The sequence below is a fragment of the Chenopodium album genome, chromosome 17 (assembly GCF_948465745.1).
Source record: "Chenopodium album chromosome 17, dcCheAlbu1.1, whole genome shotgun sequence".
Taxonomy (NCBI): Eukaryota; Viridiplantae; Streptophyta; class Magnoliopsida; order Caryophyllales; family Amaranthaceae; genus Chenopodium; species Chenopodium album.
In genome coordinates, this window is record NC_137850.1 from 40,391,596 (window position 1) to 40,410,585 (window position 18,990).

The 18,990-nt window shown below is 36.6% G+C and overlaps 3 protein-coding genes across 3 annotated transcripts; 1 reads left to right on the plus strand and 2 right to left on the minus strand.

Annotated features, from left to right (window-relative positions):
- Positions 1–42: 42 nt before the first annotated feature.
- LOC145588976 (uncharacterized) lies at positions 43–1,542 on the minus strand. Its single transcript, XM_081645559.1, has 2 exons — positions 769–1,542; positions 43–666 (listed from the first exon to the last, which is right to left on the minus strand). The coding sequence occupies exons 1-2, from the start codon at positions 1,540–1,542 to the stop codon at positions 43–45; spliced, it is 1,398 nt and encodes a 465-aa protein (XP_081501685.1).
- A 2,266-nt stretch (positions 1,543–3,808) lies between these two features.
- On the plus strand, positions 3,809–10,738 carry LOC145587964 (magnesium transporter MRS2-4-like). Its single transcript, XM_081644610.1, has 4 exons — positions 3,809–4,362; positions 6,027–6,469; positions 7,659–7,937; positions 10,245–10,738. Exons 1-4 carry the CDS (start codon positions 4,026–4,028, stop codon positions 10,521–10,523), a joined length of 1,338 nt encoding a protein of 445 aa, XP_081500736.1. The 5' UTR covers positions 3,809–4,025; the 3' UTR covers positions 10,524–10,738.
- A 1,160-nt stretch (positions 10,739–11,898) lies between these two features.
- On the minus strand, positions 11,899–18,437 carry LOC145587965 (uncharacterized protein At4g06598-like). Its single transcript, XM_081644611.1, has 6 exons — positions 18,282–18,437; positions 17,972–18,195; positions 15,490–16,225; positions 14,350–14,429; positions 14,108–14,230; positions 11,899–12,660 (listed from the first exon to the last, which is right to left on the minus strand). The coding sequence occupies exons 3-6, from the start codon at positions 16,203–16,205 to the stop codon at positions 12,449–12,451; spliced, it is 1,131 nt and encodes a 376-aa protein (XP_081500737.1). The 5' UTR covers positions 16,206–16,225; positions 17,972–18,195; positions 18,282–18,437; the 3' UTR covers positions 11,899–12,448.
- Positions 18,438–18,990: the final 553 nt, after the last annotated feature.

Genomic DNA, 18,990 nt, shown 5'->3' on the forward strand with positions numbered 1-18,990 from the left:
CTTCAATTGTAGGCCTTGGAACTTTCTGAACATGACACACAACTATGGCCCAAGAACAACCAGAATCTCTTGCTGAATCCAACAGACGGAAATATCCTTGGGAAGCTGAGAGTGAAGCAGATCCACAATCGAAGTACAATCAGTAAGGATCTTTAAAGAGAAGTACCCATGTTGCCTAGCAGGACATAAAGCAAACAGACAAGCCATGAGTTCAGACTGGAACGCATAATTAGAGCTACAAGCCAGCGCCCCACCTCCTAGTTGCATACTAGAAGTCAGATCTAAGAAAATCCAACCGGTATCAAAAGTAAGACTAATACGACAAGCATCCAAAGCATTCCCTCGGAGAATAGCAGAAGACATATGACAAGAAAACCTAGGAGGAAACGTAGGACTAGGAACATAGCCAACCGACCTCGCCTCAGAACACCTATCCACCCAAGTAGAAGCCAGATCCATAATAGATTGAGGAGAATAAACCGCAGAACGAAACTGCATAGCATTTCGAGTAAGCCAGAGGGCCCATAACAAGTTGAAAAACCGATCTATTAACAACCAATCCTTATCATGAAGAAGTCTGGAAAGGACCTCTGGAAACCAAGTCTCAAAGGACTGATCCTGGGATATATTCAAGGCCGACCCACAAGGCCGGGCCTCCCATAAATTCTAGATAGAAGGACAATCTCAGAAAAAATGGGAAAGGGTCTCCACGGCTTGATGACAGAACCCACATCTGGAATCCATAAGAAAACCCTTCCGGTTAAGCACCAAAGCAGATGGCAAAGCATTATGAATAATCTTCCAAGAAAACATTTTCCACTTCGGAAGTAACGACGAGGCCCAGAAATACCGCCACCAAGACGAGTCAAGAACTAAAGGGGACCGCTGAGCACCATTTTCATCACACAAAGAGCACACATATGCTGTCTTTGTAGAGAACATCCCATCCATTGTAAATTTCCAATAAACAAAATCATCCATTCTTTCCTTAGGCCGTTCAAGACCCAAAATAAGAGCAGCCGTACGAGGAGGAAACAACCGATGAATCATACCCATGTTCCATGCATTTGAACGCACATGAATGAGATCAACAACAAAGGATGGGATATCCATCCTATTCACAAAATCTTTAAACTGAACTTGAATCTCAGGCACCCAACTGTCATTAAGAATACTAATGTTGGAGCCTGATCCCACCTTCCACACCAAACAATGCCGAAGGGTATGAAAACCCCCTAACACACTACGGCAACCCCAAGATGGCCTGGTCACCTTGGCTGTATCATGAGAAGACAACAAAGATGGATACTTTGCTCGGTACAACCTGAAAACAAGAAGCTGAGAATTGTGCATAAGCTGCCAGGATTGCTTAGCAAGGAGAGCAGCATTAAAGCAACTAAACTTTCGAATACCCAAACCTCCAAGCCCTCGAGGTAAATAAAGTGTAGAGGAAGGAGATAACACAACTCCTTTAGAAGAAGGAGATTGATAAAAGAAAAAAAAAAACCCGTATGCTCTCCCTCGCAAGAAAGTCGACCCCATCACTAATGCTGATCTCCAGCACTATGGCTGAGGACCTTATTTCTAAATGCTCTTCTCTTGTCTTGACAATAATGATGCTGGAGTGGTGCATTTAGGGGGCTGGGAAGGTATGAAATTAAAAAAATAATAAAAATAATAAAAAATTAAGTTGATCTTTTTTATAAACAAGCTGAGTAAAATATATCAAGGGGTTTATCTGACTTCGTTCTCATTAAGTTGGGGATATATTTGTCATTTACTACTAAAAGCATGCTATTAGGGTGTTCTTTGAGTTTCTAATGTAGGTAGTGAGGTAGGAGTAGGAGAAGGGGTGACAAAGCCATCAGACTGGCCAAAAATGCATTTTCTAAGGGTTTTGTGTGACCCTAGCTACTTTACACACTTTGCTACTAGGATGTCTTTTTGTTCAACTGATCGGTTTACAGTTTTACACACTTTGCTGATAGGGTGTCTTTTGTTTCGAAAAGACGATTTACAGTCGCGGAGTGGCTATCTAGGATGTGCTTCATGGTTGATAGGCAAGTTGACGAAGAGATGGTGTAACACCCCGACCCCAAACAAATTAGGGAGGGGCCTATTGTCACGAAATGCGCATCGAGGGCCAACAACTATCCCCACAGACCAACACAAGTCCTTCCGGCTCATTTTGTCCTCACTCATGCGCACCCCGGGAAAACTTCCCAGGAGGTCACCCATCCCAAGAGTACTCCCAGCCAAGCGTGCTTAACTATGGAGTATTCTTAGCATATGAGCTCCCTAAAAGGAAGATGCATCTTGTTGATATGAGTAATATATCAAACTCCTTTAAAGCAATCATGAGGGGTATTACATACACCCCCACTTGAGAACGGCAACGCCCTCGTTGCGCCTGGAAAGCTAGAGACTCCAGTATTACGCCTAACGGCAAGTGGGTAGCCAAAGTGTTACATCCAGTCTGGCTACGGCCATATGGCCCCAGAATTCTCCCCCGCTAGACGACTGACATAGGACTAATTATCCACGATCAGCACGCGGTCGCAGGGTTGCTCTGATACCATTTGTAACACCCCGACCCCAAACAAATTAGGAAGGGGCCTATTGTCACGAAATGCGCATCGAGGGCCAACAACTATCCCCACAGACCGACACAAGTCCTTCCGGCGTATTTTGTCCTCACTCATGCGCACCCCGGGAAAACTTCCCAGGAGGTCACCCATCCCAAGACTACTCCCAGCCAAGCACGCTTAACTATGGAGTATTCTTAGCATATGAGCTCCCTAAAAGGAAGATGCATCTTGTTGATATGAGTAGTATATCAAACTCCTTTAAAGCAATCATGAGGGGTATTACAGATGTTGGTGGTGATGATGATGGGTTTCGACTAGCAAACAGGGAGATCGGTGATGGCGGTGATGGGTTTCGAAGAGGAAATGGAGGATATTGGAGGAAATGGTGCTTCACCGGTGAGAAGATGGAGGAAGGTGGTGGTGACGGGCGGGTCCCGGGTTTATTTCATTAGAGAAAAAGGGGATATCTAACTTAACATATGAGCTTGAGCTTGCATTGTTGTTTTTTATTTACGATTCGACCACTAGATTATCAAACTTCATTGATCTAAGTTTGATGGAGCTCCCTTTTTTCTATATTATCACTCGTACTACATATACTTTTATACTCCCTTAATTGTTTTTAAGTGCCCCATTGGAGTTTAGCACGCATCACATTGTCACACATGCTGATATAGAACTTTAATTAATAAAATCTTTAATTACTAATAAGTATATTATAATAATTAAATATTAATAATCTATTCATTATCACGATTCCAACCAATACTCAAATATTTTTTTTCTTATGTATAATTCATAAACATTGTTTAAACTTTAAAGCATCAATGAGGCACTTGAAAAATAAATGAAGGGAATATTGAATACTACCTCTGTTAACTTTTAATTGCAACTTTGGGGTATTAATATTTTGAGGGTAATGTTATATGTAGCCTTAAGGGTTATATATAAGCATTAAATACACTCTTGGAAACTGTATAAAATTAGGAATTTATGACAAAAACACGCGTAAATAAGTGTAATTAGTGTTTTTATTTTTAAGATTTCTTAACTTTTTACGATTTTCAAGTGTAAATTTAATGATTATATGTAGTAAGGTTATGTATAATATTTTCCATATTTTAAAGTTACAACTAAAAAATTAATGGAGGTAGTATTATTGTAAACAATTCCGGGCTTCCGGCCGAAAACGAACAATCAAAAGATAGTCCACTTCCAAAACTCCCAACTTAAAAAATTAGGGTGGAAGGAAAGTAGTTATCTTGCGCAAATCACATCCAATCCATTTTTAAACCAACACCCAAAAAAATATTCGGCGACTTTTGTTGGAGTTGATGGCAGACAAACCCGACCCGTCGGAAAAACCCAGATTATTCACGCAATCATCCCACTTTCTGAGGAGAGAGAAAGTCTACCACTTCCTCAGGAAGAGAGAGAATGGGGAAGAACCCTTTCTCCTTCCGCCGGACAATCTCTCGTCGCCGGAATCGCAAACTTCCGGCGATGATGTCGCCGGAAACCTCGGGAATTGAAATTGTTCCGACGCCGAAAACCGATGAAATTGCCGGATCTTCCGCCGACGCTGTTGTCGTTGCGAGTAGTAGTAAAGTGAAGAAGAAGATGGGAGGTTCGAGGTTATGGATGAAATTCGATGAGTTTGGTGAGTCGGAGTTGTTTGAGTGGGATAAGAGTTCGATTATTAAGCGTGTTGGGATTCCGGCGAGGGATTTGAGGATTCTTGGTCCTGTTTTCTCTCAATCTTCTAATATTCTTGGTATTGATTTCATCTTTTTGTTTGGTTTTTTGTGATGATTTTGATTTATTTTATGTTGTTTTGTGTTAATTTGAGGTTATTAGAGTTTATTTTATGGTTGACTGATCTATTTTTATTTGTTTTTTGAGGTAAGTTTGAATTTTAATGTCTCGCAATAAATTAGTGTGACACAGTCTAATCACGAGCTAATCGTTAATTACCATAGTGGTATAAGTATAATCTTGTGGGATTATTTTTTTTTATTATGCAAAGTTGATTATAACTGGATTTTGATGTAGGTGGTCCACTTAATATGTGACTTGATGCAATGTAATTTGCGCGTTTTGAATACCAATGGAATAACTAACATGGGTTTAATCAAACTATTTTGTTCTAAATTGGAGGCAGTTGTGTATCTTGATTTTGTTTCTAATTATTTGTCAATTGTTACTTTGATCAACTAATAAATTTCCTTAATGCTTGCTTCTTTGGATTGGAAAAATATTGTTGCTTGTCACTTTAGAACACCAATGCAATAGCTAACCGGTCTTGAATCGAACTACAAACACTTAGGGGGCTGGGAGTAATTGCTAATCAGCTAGTGAAAGCGTGAAAGATATAACTGAAAATATGTTGAAAAACTTTGTAAACACCCGGTTTACACTAATATTAGTGTACATCAAGTAGTATAAGGGTAACTTTTAGCTAATTTTAGGATAACTTTTGCCTATTTTTGGGTAACTTTAAATATAATACAATTTTTATATAAATAGAGAACAATAAAAGTTTTATAAAGGTAATTTAATTACATTCAATCACTAATAATTGATTTTTAGTCATTTAAAATCTGATTCTTTACTAATAAAGCGTAGATAATTTTTATTTGTATTGGGTTACTTTTATGCATATTGGGGTAACTTTTATTCATTTAAGGAGTAACTTTTGTTCATTTTAGGGTAACTTTAACGGATGTACAATATTTTATTATACATTCGATTTTTTTAAAAGTTTGTCAAATATGTTATGCAAGAAAATTGGTTGAATATGCATTTATTACTGATTAGAGGACATAATCTTATTGCTCACTTTGTTCAGGAGGGAGTATTTCAGTTGTTCCATTTTATTTACATTACTCGGTTAATAAATGAGCAATGTGCTGACCTGTTAATTTAGTGTTGTGAGTAAGCCAGGATTAGGGATTTGTTCTCTTCATCAGACGCTAGGTATTATGGTTTGAACTATAATGGTCTACGCTCATTTAATCCAAATCTTTCTGGTCAGATGTCTTGATTTGACTAAGTTTTGACCGTATTTTGCACTTATGTATTATAATAAACATTGTGTAGTAGGATCTTGTTAGATTTGGCAATGTGTATAATCCAAACTTTAATAAAGATTTTTTTATATAACTAATATAAGCAATCAAAGATATTTGGTAACAAGTAAATGGAAACTCCGCACAAAACTTTGGTATAGTTTGATCTAATTTTGACATGAATGAGTTGTAAGTTTATAATAGGTTTGCCGTTTTGCTATAACCTTAAGTTTCCTTGTATTTGAATTTGTCTTATAGTAGTATAAGTAAACAGTGCTGTTACATGCAATTGTTGACTTAAATCTTATAGGATGATGATCAGGAGGATCAAGCTCAGTCAATGTTTTTTTTCCTGTATCTTTTTTGGCAGCTAGAGAAAGAGCCATGGTTGTCAATTTAGAGTTCATCAAGGCCATAGTAACTGCTGAAGAGGTGCTTTTACTTGATCCTCTTCGCCAGGAGGTTCTTCCTTTCGTGGATCAGCTTCGGCAACAGCTTCCTCATAAGAATCAGGCTATGAATAAATCAGAACTTGTAAATGATCGTGATAATAAAGTACATTCCACTGAGGCGCAGTGGGCACGTACCCCTGAAGCTGTTGAAGGTGAGCAGCAGGAGCTTCCATTTGAATTCCAGGTGCTAGAAATTGCCTTAGAGGTGGTCTGTTCTTATTTGGATTCCAATGTTGCTGAGCTTGAGAAGCATGCTTATCCTGTGTTGGATGAATTGGCTCGGAACGTAAGCACCAAGAATCTTGAACGTGTGAGGAGCTTGAAGAGTAATCTCACCCGCTTGCTTGCTCGGGTGCAAAAGGTAATACACGCTGGATTGAGCTATGCTTCTAAAATCTTACAGTTTTATACCTTTGTGTACAGTGTTTGAAAGTATTTTCATATTACTTCTTGTGTAGTAGTCATGTTAAGATGTAGATGAATTAGTATGTGATCATTGTGGAGCCATAGCCAATTTAATAGCTGGGAAAGAAGAGTATTATCAAACTTATTTAATCTTTCATCCTCTGTAGGATCTGTTTACAAATACACCTATATCATCTCTATATTTGTATACTGAAATCAGGGTCTGAACTTCCCAACTTGAGTGCTCACTGCTCTTGCTCTCATGGGGATTACTTGTGTAGGATTGTAGGTAGGTCACAGCTCTTTTTTCTAGTCCGCTGTCTTGAATTTCTCTTCTAGATGCTTGCTTACTAGATGGAATTTTAGATACCTTTTGGACGTCTAGGATTTGCTTTTCAAATTCAATGTCACCTAAAGCTTGATTCATTCTGTCAATACAGCCAATACACTTATGGAAAGTTGTCTTTCGAGTTCTTGGCAGTGCTGTGTAGTGTGCTTGTGATATTTCTTTTTTTAGAGTATCTGTGCTGCACTGCTGAATATGTTGTACCTTGTTCATTAGTTGCCCACTTTGCCAGCACTTATTTTCGGATTTTTTTTGGAAGCTCTATCTTTAATGAAAGTTGCTAGATCAGACTTTTTGAAAACTCTATCTTTTTATGAAATTGCTAGGGATCAGACTTTTGGGGTAAATGTCCTTTGCAATTCTCACGAATTTATTGTGTCTTTCAAAGCCAAGGTAAAGGTTATTTGCTGCAGCTTACATGCCACTTTTTTCTCTGTTTCTGAACTCAGCTGTTACATCGTGTCTTTGTAACTTGTCTTGGTCACGAACTCACGATCTTTGCTTTTATCCATTATTTTCCAATTTTTATGGTAGATCATTTGACAAAAATATAAAATGAGGTTTGTCACTAATTATTACATTCTTGGATGTACAATGTTTGTGGTCAGTGGTCACATCTTAATCCGCCTTTTAACCTATAATATACATGTAAAGATGCTTCAGTGTTGATTTTATGATGGATTGTACATATATTTTTGTTATCTTAATCAATAGCTTCTTGTGAACAATCCTTCATATTATCTTACTGCTGTATTGTTGTGTTCTGCTTCTGAATAAGTTTAAATCCTAATCTTTCAAGGTAAGAGATGAAATTGAGCATCTTTTGGATGATAACGAAGATATGGCTCATCTATATCTTACGAGAAAGTTGATTCAATATCAACAATCCGAAGCTTTAATGAATTCAGCTGCATCACATTCCATTGTCCCATCACAACATGCTCTTCATCGGAACAGCTCTCATCGGAGTGGAAGTATAATGACCAGCAACTACTGGGATGATGATGTTGAAGATCTTGAGATGTTACTGGAGGCTTATTTTATGCAGTTGGATGGGACTAGGAACAAGATATTGTCTGTAAGTATTGCTCTATATATGGAAGACCATAGCATTTTTTTTTTTTCTGCTTACATGCAATCATATTTATATAAATTTTTTTTCTTTTTGGTGGAGTAATTTGTGTGCTGAGATAGGTTTTCTAGCACTTGTAATTTTACCTGTGCTTTTGAGGGGATGTAAGGTTGTATATGCATTGTTTAATCTTGACTTTTCGGGTACCTGCGAAAATTCTGCATGGTTCTATTTTTTTTTCCTTTTCTTTTCTGTGATAAGAAAAGGCAAAGAGAGGGGCAGGAGGGTATCATCTTATTATTAGTGTTTTTTTGTTGTGGTGCCTTAAATGTCTTGTGTATGCTCTTAATCTCTTATAATCCATAAAGTATTGTAAAGTCTCTATTTAAACCCTTGGGTATTTGCTATTCTAAATATTATGGGAGTTTAGAGTTTGGGACTAATTCCTATATGCGAGATAGCTAGAGAGGGAGTTGGGAATTTTGGTAAAGGCGATAAGACTTCAAGGATTACATATCAATTGCGATTTACGAGGACAAAATATTCAGAAATGGTGTTGGTAACAAGAGGAGTATATCAGGTGATTTTCTCTCTGACTACAACAGGTCTGTAAAAGTAAAAATGGAGTCTGAAAATTGACGAAGTTACTCCACAGCTTAAGAATGAGATGGAAAAAAAGCTGGTGCATTCATCCATGTTTTGGGGTTTTTTTTTTTTTTTTTTTTTTTTTTTTTTTTTTTTTTGGGGGGGGGGGGGGGGGGGGGGGGAGCTCTTCATCTGTGTTACCCTGTTGGGGAGAGGGAGGACAATCATTAGGCCTAAAATTCCAAGATTGTGTGCTTTGAAAAATGAAAACTGACAGATTGTTATGGAGCTGCACTAAATTTATTTTAATTTACTGTGGGGCCGGGGACAAGTGGAATAGGGGGTTCCTTTTCTTACTGTATTTGCTGCTTATATGGCAGCATCATGTATGCTCGTTTTCCGTTACTTGTATGGATCTGGTGTGATGTAGCCTGGAGGGGACCTAGGGGTGCTTATTCAGCCTTTCTTTTTTGGTATTTTAAATATTTCATTGCCAGTTGGTTGGCTAGTGCTGGATAGATCTTTGGTTAGCACTCACTACCTCTAACTTTATCCCAGTTTCCTTGCTGCTATCCCATTGGGTTTGCTAAGAGATAAAAGCTAAGAAAATGACAAAAGAACAACTTCACTTGCCAAAACTTCTGTCTCTGAAAAATAAAAATTAACCTTTGGGGCAAATTTAGAGGGACAGATGGAGTATGTATGATGTATCAACAATATTCTGATCAGGTGTGCTGAAATTTGTGATTGATGGAAATTGATTAAGGAAACCAATTTGAAATTGAATAAAATTATTATTGATGTAGCAATCAGAAAAGGTATCTCTTTTTTTTTTTTTTTTTGATGAGGTGGGATATTATTATTTATTAAGGTGACATTTTGCAAATTTTGGTGGTATTTGCTTGTCATTATTTATAAATAATTAAATAAATATGCACCTATCTGTGCAACGATTCCTAAAAAGATTTATTTATTTGATGTATCCATGTAGGTTCCTTAATGAAATACTGTGATTTATGAATCTTGGTAGGTTTTGGTGTTGATGTGACGTGTCCTGTAATGCTTTAATGGGTTTAATCCCTCTCACAGTTGTTTTTATTTTTTGGTTGATTGAGAGGAGGGGGTGGGGGGGGGTGTTTGGGGGAGTAAGAGATGCATTTAACATTTGATTTGGTGTGAGTAACCGTGCCCGATTACCCCCACCCAAAACCTACACTACCTGATTCGAACCAACCTAGTAATCACTGTTTCTAATAATGATTATTCTATTAAAAATTACATATTGGCAATAGAACATAAAATGACCCGATTCAACCTGAATCTGAAATCAACCTGAGCGAGTCTTACCCGAATAAAGTTGACCTAGAACAATGTGATTGCTACCTCTGGGAGTGATTAACGCATGATGATTTTGTTTTCTTATTGAATAAACTAAGTCTTAAACTACCATTTGATGAACCTCATAGACCATAGTGGTTGTCAACAACTCAACACACTTTGTATGTTTTTACGAGAGAGTTGAGTTGTCAGAGTCAGAATTATGGCAGACTAACTCTAATGTAAATTATCTGTAAATTTCTCGTCTCACTTAAATTGAACTGCTGAAAGTGCCAAACTGCTTAATTTTCTGTCCTGAGTTGTATTTCTCCCTTACTGAGAATGATTCCCAGAAGTGTTTGCGGGTCATTATGTTCTTTTAGCTATCTGATAACCATGTATATGCTGCAGGTAAGGGAATACATTGACGATACGGAAGATTATGTGAATATCCAACTTGATAACCAGCGTAACGAACTTATTCAATTGCAGCTCAATCTGACAATTGCATCATTTGCTATAGCACTTGATACCCTCATAGCAGGATTTTTTGGCATGAATATACCATGTAGCCTATATAATATAAATGGTATATTTGGCTACGTTATTGGAGGTGGCACTGCCTTTTCTTTTCTGATTTTTCTCCTGATTTTAGGATACGCCAGGTGGAAAAAGCTACTTGGCTCCTGAGTCTTGACCCTGTTACATTGTAATTGTTGTTAATGACCATAGAGCATAGTTATCTCAAGGTAAATTGTCACTTTTAAATATTCCATCATGTATAGCATAATAACTACCTTTGATGAGGAAAATGAAACCTCTTACTGGATATCTGTCTCTGTCGAACACTGAATTATTTGGAGGTTACATGTCTCTGTTTATGATATATACTGCCATTCTGTTTATTTTTTTTAAGTTGCTGAAGTTTAGTGCTTCTCTTTAAAAAAATATCTAGTGAACTGGGCTGGCACTTAAATCTATCACAGGTGGATCTTTGTATTGACAGTAGATTCATGTGCTCAATTCTACTCAGTTGCTGAATTTGGTTCTGTTGAGTGTTGAGAAAAGACAGGACGGAGTATAGGTCTAGTGACTAACCAAGATAACCAAAGATTAGCCTTGCAACGATTCAGTCAGCACCTTTCATTTTGGTTTTCACCTTGATTTGTAAGTGCAGAGGGACTGCAGACTAGCTAGAAGCTAGAACAAATATGGAGTATAATTTTTTTTTTTTACTATATGTTAAATTCTCCTAATTTTCAATTAGTAGACCTTTAATGAATTCACCAAGATTGATTTTTGGAAAATAGGTAATCCTTTTAATCCCATATTAGTCTAAATTTTATCAACTTGGCAAAACTGACCAATACACAATACCCAACTTGAAACACAAATTCTACCCAAAATCACTTGGCTCAATTTGAGCCGACCTGGTTATAAATGTTACTAATACTTGTAATTATTAACTAAGCATATAGGCTATAAAAATGAGGAACCAATCCAAAATAAGGCTAAACAAGTCTTACCCGAATTAATTTAATTTAAATTGATTTGAATGACCAGATTGCCACCTCTATAAATGGAAAGATGGACACAGTGGGACCTTATACTTAAACATTGATCTTTAGTATTCCAGTGATAGAAGGGCAAGAATCCTCAAAGACCAAGTTTTTTTTTAATCAAATATCACCTACACAAATCCTTGAAACAAACTGGTCTTAACAACTGGACTTGAGACCAGATATGTACTTATGTGTAAGTTTCTTAAATGCACATTAAATACTTGCATATAGAATAGTCACAGCATCCAAATTAAGGTATACAGGCCTATTAAACCTCGAGGCATAGCCGCACAGGTTGTTTCTTTTAAAGCTAAGTTCAGTTTTGAAAACACAGATTATGCTTCAAACAATTGAGCCAAAAAATTTGTCATAGCCAACCCGAGATGATGATGATGATCATAATAATAATAAAAATATATTTTTTTAAAAAAAGAAAAAAAAAGGGGGGGGGGGGGGGGGGGGGGGGGGGGAGGAAGAATGAAGACAAATCAGACCAAGCCTCAAACAAGAACTACTTTAACTGCACATTAAACAATATACATCTAAATAACAAGGATGAATTGTCAGTAAAAATGCTCATTAGTCTATAGAGCTGTTTCACCAATAATGCATTACAAGTAACCTGTAATACATAACCTGTAATACATACTCTTACAGGTAACTATCCCATATCCACTCCTGCTTTTCTGCAAGGTTCTACATCTGACAATTGCTATGCGCAAAAGGCAAAAACAATGGGATAAACAAATTCTTAAATTAGTGATTGCTACATCACACGAGACAAATACCCTCCCCTTAACCACCTCAGGCAAGACATCCCCGGGAAAAAGAATTTCCTTCCATTCCAGTGATGGCCACCAGGTGCACAAAACAATAATAATTCAATGAAAATGAAAACTGAAAGAAGAAATTAGGTTATCCAAGATTCCAAGCTGCAGGCCACCTTGACGTCAAAAGGGACCAATCCTGCAGCAGAAATGACAGCTAAACAAGCGTGGCATCAGTGATTGAAGGACACAAAGCACATACAAATTCCTCTGACAATCCCAAGGTTCAAATACCAACTGGACCACTGAAGGAGTCAGGCCCTGAACTAGACTCCTTATGCTTTAAATTGAGATTTGCAAACTGCGAATCAAGATCTCTGCTATTTGTACGTCTGTGGCTAGATGACGGCCGCTGAAGTGGCTGTTGTGGCTGCTGCTGCTGCTGTTGGTACAAAGTCCGAAGACGGCCTATTTCTCTTTCCAAAACTTTATGCTCCACTGAAACCAACATGAGCTTTCTTAGCACTATTTAACTCAATTCTCATCGATTGCAGCAATTACACGGCACAGCACAGAAAACGGCCCATTTTATGTTATCAATATAAATACGGATTTTTCACCATATGCCCCTGAGTTTTTTTGTTTATTCACCATATAACCCTGAACTTTTTTAAATTCATCATATACCTCCGAGTTTTCACAAAAATACACCTTATACCCTTGATGACTAATGATTGTTAATTTCGTCACTTTAGGGTTAATTATGAACCGAAACCACCCTAAATACATTCCTCTACCCCCGAAACCAACCACATTCCTTTTTCCTACCGCCAAAACTACCCTAAATTTCATTTTCTCATCCTCAAAATTAAGTATACGGTTATGGCTATGGAGATTTAAAGTGGTTTTGAGGGCCGGAGAAAGGAGAAGAGTGGTTTTGGGGATGAGGAGGAGAGATCTAAGGTGATTTCGATGTATAATTAACCAAATCCTACTCTTCGTATTTTCATTAGGAGTATATGGTGAATTTTTTTAACAACTTAGGGGGTATATGGTGAATTTGAAAATTTTCATGGATATATGGTGAATAAACAAAAAAACTCAAGGGTATGTGGTGAAAAAACCGATATAAATATGTAATATACTAATATTTTTACCATTCTTCAGAATTGCTTATGAATAACAGGGAGCTCCAGGCAAACTTCAAATTTTACAAAGTCATACAAAGACACAAAGTAGCAATTAGCAAGAAATGATACGTAATCTCAAAACAGCAAGCTTCTTTATTAAGAGGGCAAAACTTTTAAGTAAAGGCTGTACTATTTTTATTATTAATTCACCAGAGGAAGAGCCAAAGTGAAGATTGAGATTTCAAAATTTTAGCAGTACAGCATGAATGATCTTAGCAGAAGAGATCAAAGCAAGATTCAACATTCATGAATTTTATCAGAGTACTCTGTACCAGCAGACCAGCCTCAAAGAAATGTATGATGTGATATGAAATGGTAGCATCTTGGACGGTTGGACCCACAATATGCGAGAGGGGTTGGCAATTTGGCACACAATACACATCATGCATTAGATTATCAACTATCATAGTAACTAAAATCTCTCCCATAACTGATACAAGTCCAACGAAATCATTCAGCATGTCGTTTGCACTGTGACCCCTAGGATCCACTAATTCAAAGAATAACTCACCCTCACTCCAATGAGTGATTTATAAACAATAATATAAAAAAAGTTATTAGAGGAATTTTCTAGTATACAAGCATCAAGCTTCTGACTGCTTCCAGACAATCAAGCATAACCAGAAAACAGAGAAAAGACTGGGTTAACAAAATGATGTCCTAGCTTAAGCAGCTTGTCTGACAATCACAATCTTTGACATCACCACATTACAAAAGAGAGCAAATTTATCTTCAAAATAGTTGACAACACTTACAGTATTTGATGAGCTTCTCCTGGGACAAGCTTTCCAAACGTTGCTTAAGAGCTTTATTCTCCATGCTTAGGATTAGATTCTGTTGATTGAGAAACTCAAGCTCTGCTGAAACTTCAGACCCCTCTGCCTGTAAAATTAGACAAGAAAATATAAAACCAGTGGCCTTTGACCTACCTTTTCCTTTCCCATAATTGCACAGGAGAGAAGAAAAGGACCGATTTGGTAAATTACTAAACAAAAACTTGCCTGTAATGCCTGTACATTATTTTCCAGCTCAGCTATGTACTGAAGCTTCCGAACCCTCGAACGTTGAGCAAATTGCCTACATTAAGAAAAGTTCAGAGAAAAATCTTGTGCTCAACATAGCAGTCAAATTAGCAGCTACCAGACCTAAGCAAGTTGTTTAATTCATGTCACCATTGTGGCATAAGGATCATTTAGTAACTCAAATAGGTACTCACTGCTTAATGTCGGAAGAGGCTTCCATTATTATCACTCTCATCACATTAAAACAATTGATGTTCAAAAAATTACAAAGCTATTAACATTAAAAAGTATATATATATATATATATATATTAAAAAGAAACATTGTAGAGCCTCAACTATCTCTAGTCTCAAGTTTTGACCATCTGAAATACGGAGTAGACAGATTTCTCTTTATGAACAGCTACTCAAATATTACGTTAGAATAGTCCTCTTAATTTAATTATTAAATATAAAAGTAAGAAACACCCTGTAAGGGTCAGTCATTTACATGAGGGCAAGCAAAAGGTTCATCAACGAAGATCTACAAATAGTTCCTAGCAACTAACATTGTCTATGGTTCTTATCTTTTTTAGCTTAGGGAATAGCATGATAACATAATCTTGTACACAACAAAGCACATACCAAACAATAAATCAAACTTTATCAGTCATGTAAAACAACGGAAAATTGTTTGAGGTCACAGATCAATAGATCACCAAATGATAAATGAAGAGCTTCATATATTTTCAGCTATGTGATTACTCAAGCAATAGGAGGTTCAGCATGTTACATAAGAATAGGCGGCACTATAAACAAGAATCTAAAAAGGGACAGGGATGATAAATTATTTATTTTTATTTTTTTTAAATGGTTATCAATCTACAAGGAACTTAGCACAAAAAACTAGATTAAAGAATAATAAGGTGAATAATACAATGTTACTTTTGAGTTTCTTTATTCTTTCTTTCTTCTCTCTCCTTTTTAACTCAGGGGCATGAGAAGAGGCATATAAGGGTGTTTATAAACACCCCCCCCCCCTCCTTCAAAAAAAAAAAAAAAAAAAATTAAAAAAAAAAAAAAGGCGAGAGCCGCTAACTATAGTCAGGAACAATTATTAATGAGATAGAGGCTTACTGCTTAGCACGTTTAGTATCATTTTCAGATGGAGTTTTGGCATGGGAACCATCTTTCTTTTCAGAAGCAATACCAGAGTCACTTTGGTATTGCTTCTCAGCTGGAACTGCATCTGCTTCAAGTGGAGCTGCAGACCCTCCTACACTTTGGGTCACGGCATTATCCCTTGATAAACGCAAGCCACTGGTATGATTTGCAGGAGCCAATTTCATTTCCAATGCCTTGTTCTTACGTTTCCCATAAAAGTTAAGGTCATGATAGAGTGACCCTTGAGGAGTTTCTTTGCTAAGATCAAAGTTTTGTGATCCCCATAATGGAGCAGATACCATAGGTCTGAACTTGTTTTGAATGTTTTCATCGTGCGACACCGTCATTGGTGCCATATAATCCATGCTGGGCATACTGCCAGCATCACAATAAGCAAAAGAATCACTTGATGAACGACGATGACCTTTGCGAACAGGTGTATCTGGCTCATTCAAAAGATCATCCAACCAAGAAGGCTGCTCATCTAAAAGGCTCTCTGACGAAGTTCTTTGATGATAAGCATTGCCATCTCTGCACTTTGAGGTAGGTTTTGAACCCAAACTGGTATTGGGTCCATAATCAGAGTAAGATGAGGTTATGCTGGGAAATGGACATTTAGGGGGAAGTAGAGAGTTCTTCCCATTCTGCATCAGATTTCTGAAACTTGCAGGCCCTTTGGGATTTGACATATCCTAGGTGCAACAATTACCTACAAAGTAATAGTTTTTTAGATGATCAATATATGAAATTGCTTTGGGAGAAGAAAGAATATTTGAATCTAGCTCATAATAGTTAAGAATGCCAAATGAATTAAAAAATCATTCTACAGAGTTTAGCATTCAACAACTACAGCAGGTGTCTCTTTTATTCTACATATTCCACATAATTTCAGAAGTATAGAATCAAGTAATATCCATAAATGAATTCAAGGTAGCTGATACACAATAGACCATTATTTGCGTAATAGCCACTGCACCAATGAGCATCACTAGTTTAAATCATGCTGTCAACCACTTTGTCATTACAGCATCACTCCTTTTGCATCACAGAAGTAGGAAACACTACACTCAAATTTCATCTCTACCACTAGAATCCTCCTATCTTTTAAAATCAACAAGATAAACCTTATAGGCTTAAAAGGTATATTAATAGGTATTCCTTATACGTCCCTAAATAATAGGCCATATTAGATTGAAGGTCAATTTTAAGGAATTGGGTTGTATTACCATGGCGATCCTTCTTTTTGTAACTTTTTAAATCATTACCATGCCACATACTTAGTTTTATCATTAAGGGTGATATGGATAATTTATAAGTTTTTAAACTAAACTTATATAGTTTATTACAATCCAAGAGTAGGATTGGTCTATTATTTAGGGATGGAAGAAGTCTAATACAAAATTCACATGGCTTATAGTTGAAGTTTGATTTCTCATATTTGTCAAGCCTAGAAGCTACAGCTGCAACTTAATACGGAGACACAACTGTTTGCAGTTCAAAGACTGTCAAACAGCCAACAAAAAAATTTGGTTAATGAAATATACAATTGGTATATTTCTAACACTCGCCAATCAACTTCAAGCTTCAGCTTAATACTCAAATCACTATACACTATACTAAAATCACAATCAAATTTCAATATTGCATGTCAGGGAAACCATTTTGAAGAACATGTTAGGCTTAATAGGAGTAGCATTGCTTGAGTGGCAGGCTCCAATTGAAAGGAACCGCACATAGAGTGTTTCATTTGGATACTGAGTTCTTTTTATAATAATAAGTCAAGGCATGTTTAAAGAAAATCGAAGACCCCAGAATAGACGCACAACGTGATAAAGCATTCGCATCCTTTAACAATTCTTCCATTAATGAAACACCAACATAATCCCACCAGTCCACCACACTTATCAAAAAGTGTACTCGTACTAGATTGACAGAATTTCAACATAAACTCTTCGTTTTTATATCTGAAAGAGGTCTTCGACATGGTTTTCCAAAGCTGATAGGCATTCAAATCCATGAGACAATCAATGATCAACATCAAACAAATGCTAGAGTAACAACTATTACTAACAATCAACTAAAAGGCTGAATTTCGCAGCTTAATGACACGAAACACCTTTAATTCACTCCTGTAACTTCTGGTAAACCCATAATTGACCCATAAAAATCTTTCTCCTCGAAACAAGCTCAATTAAAAATCAATTCCACCACCACAATTCATCATTTTAGGGTTCTTGGCACTATAAATCCTACATTATCCCTAAATTAAGCCAAAAATTTGACCTAAATTCAAATTCAACAGCACAAATTTCCATTTCCAAGTGCTTAAGTTTCTAAATTTGCAAACACAACTAATTTCTTAAGATAAGCCGATAATATAGCCTACATTATCAATAAAACAGTTAAAAAAAGCTGAATTTCAAAAAATATAAAACCACGAAAAAACGCTAAATACCTGGAAGAAAAGATTCCGATTAAACAAATCAATAAATTGTCAGCAAGGAGCTAGGGTTAGGTCGATGATGATAGATTATCGGAAAACGCCGAAAAACACGAATTCCAGAAGATTCCACGAATATTCCAACGGAGCTAAGATTGAGCTCGCCGGAGATTCCGTCGGAGGTTAAGAGTAATGAAAGAAGAGAGAGAAAATCGCCGGAAAAATTGAGAGTTACAGATCTGAGTAAATTTACAGAGAAGTTGAATTGAAGAAGACGAAGAAGAAAGAGAGAGAAAATGAAGATTAAGCTGAGAAAGAAGTTTACCCAGAAGAATAAGCGTCGAAAGTTAAGCGCCGGAAAATTAGTCGCCGGAAAAGTAGAGATAGAGAGAGAAAGTGGAATAGAGAGAGTGTGTGTGTTTGGGAGGAGAGAGAAAGAGGTTCTTGGTGTTTTTGGGGAGAGGGTGAGCTTTTTTTTTGTTTTTTTTTTTTTTTGGGTATGGGGTTTAGCACGTGATATTTTGATTAGATTATGATATTTTTTTGCCTGTTTTGTATTAATTGCAACAGTTTGTTTAGCGAATTAGCGTATACTCCATCCGTTTTTAAATACTTGTTCCACTTTTTTTTTTGTGGCCATCTTTAAATACTTGCTCTATTTTCTTATTTAGAAAGCATATACTAAAACTTAGTGCTTAGAGAAATAGAGCAAGAATTTAAAAACGGAAGGAGTACATTGAAGAAATTGTAAAGTTTAGACTAGTGAGGTGATAATCATCCGTAAGAGAGGATTGTTAGTGGAAATAAGATTAATAAAAATGATTTAAAGAGATGTTATGGAAGAGTTAATTAATAAATAATGTTTTTATAAAAAAAAAAAATACAATAATGTTGGATTCTTCTCGACTTTAAAAGTGATGCAAGTGAGAGAAAGGAGTGAAAAGGAGAAGTGATGTAATTAATCAGAAACAAAGAGAATCGATGCATAATGCATAAACCTTATTTGTAAATGTTACTTTATGTGTCCATAACAG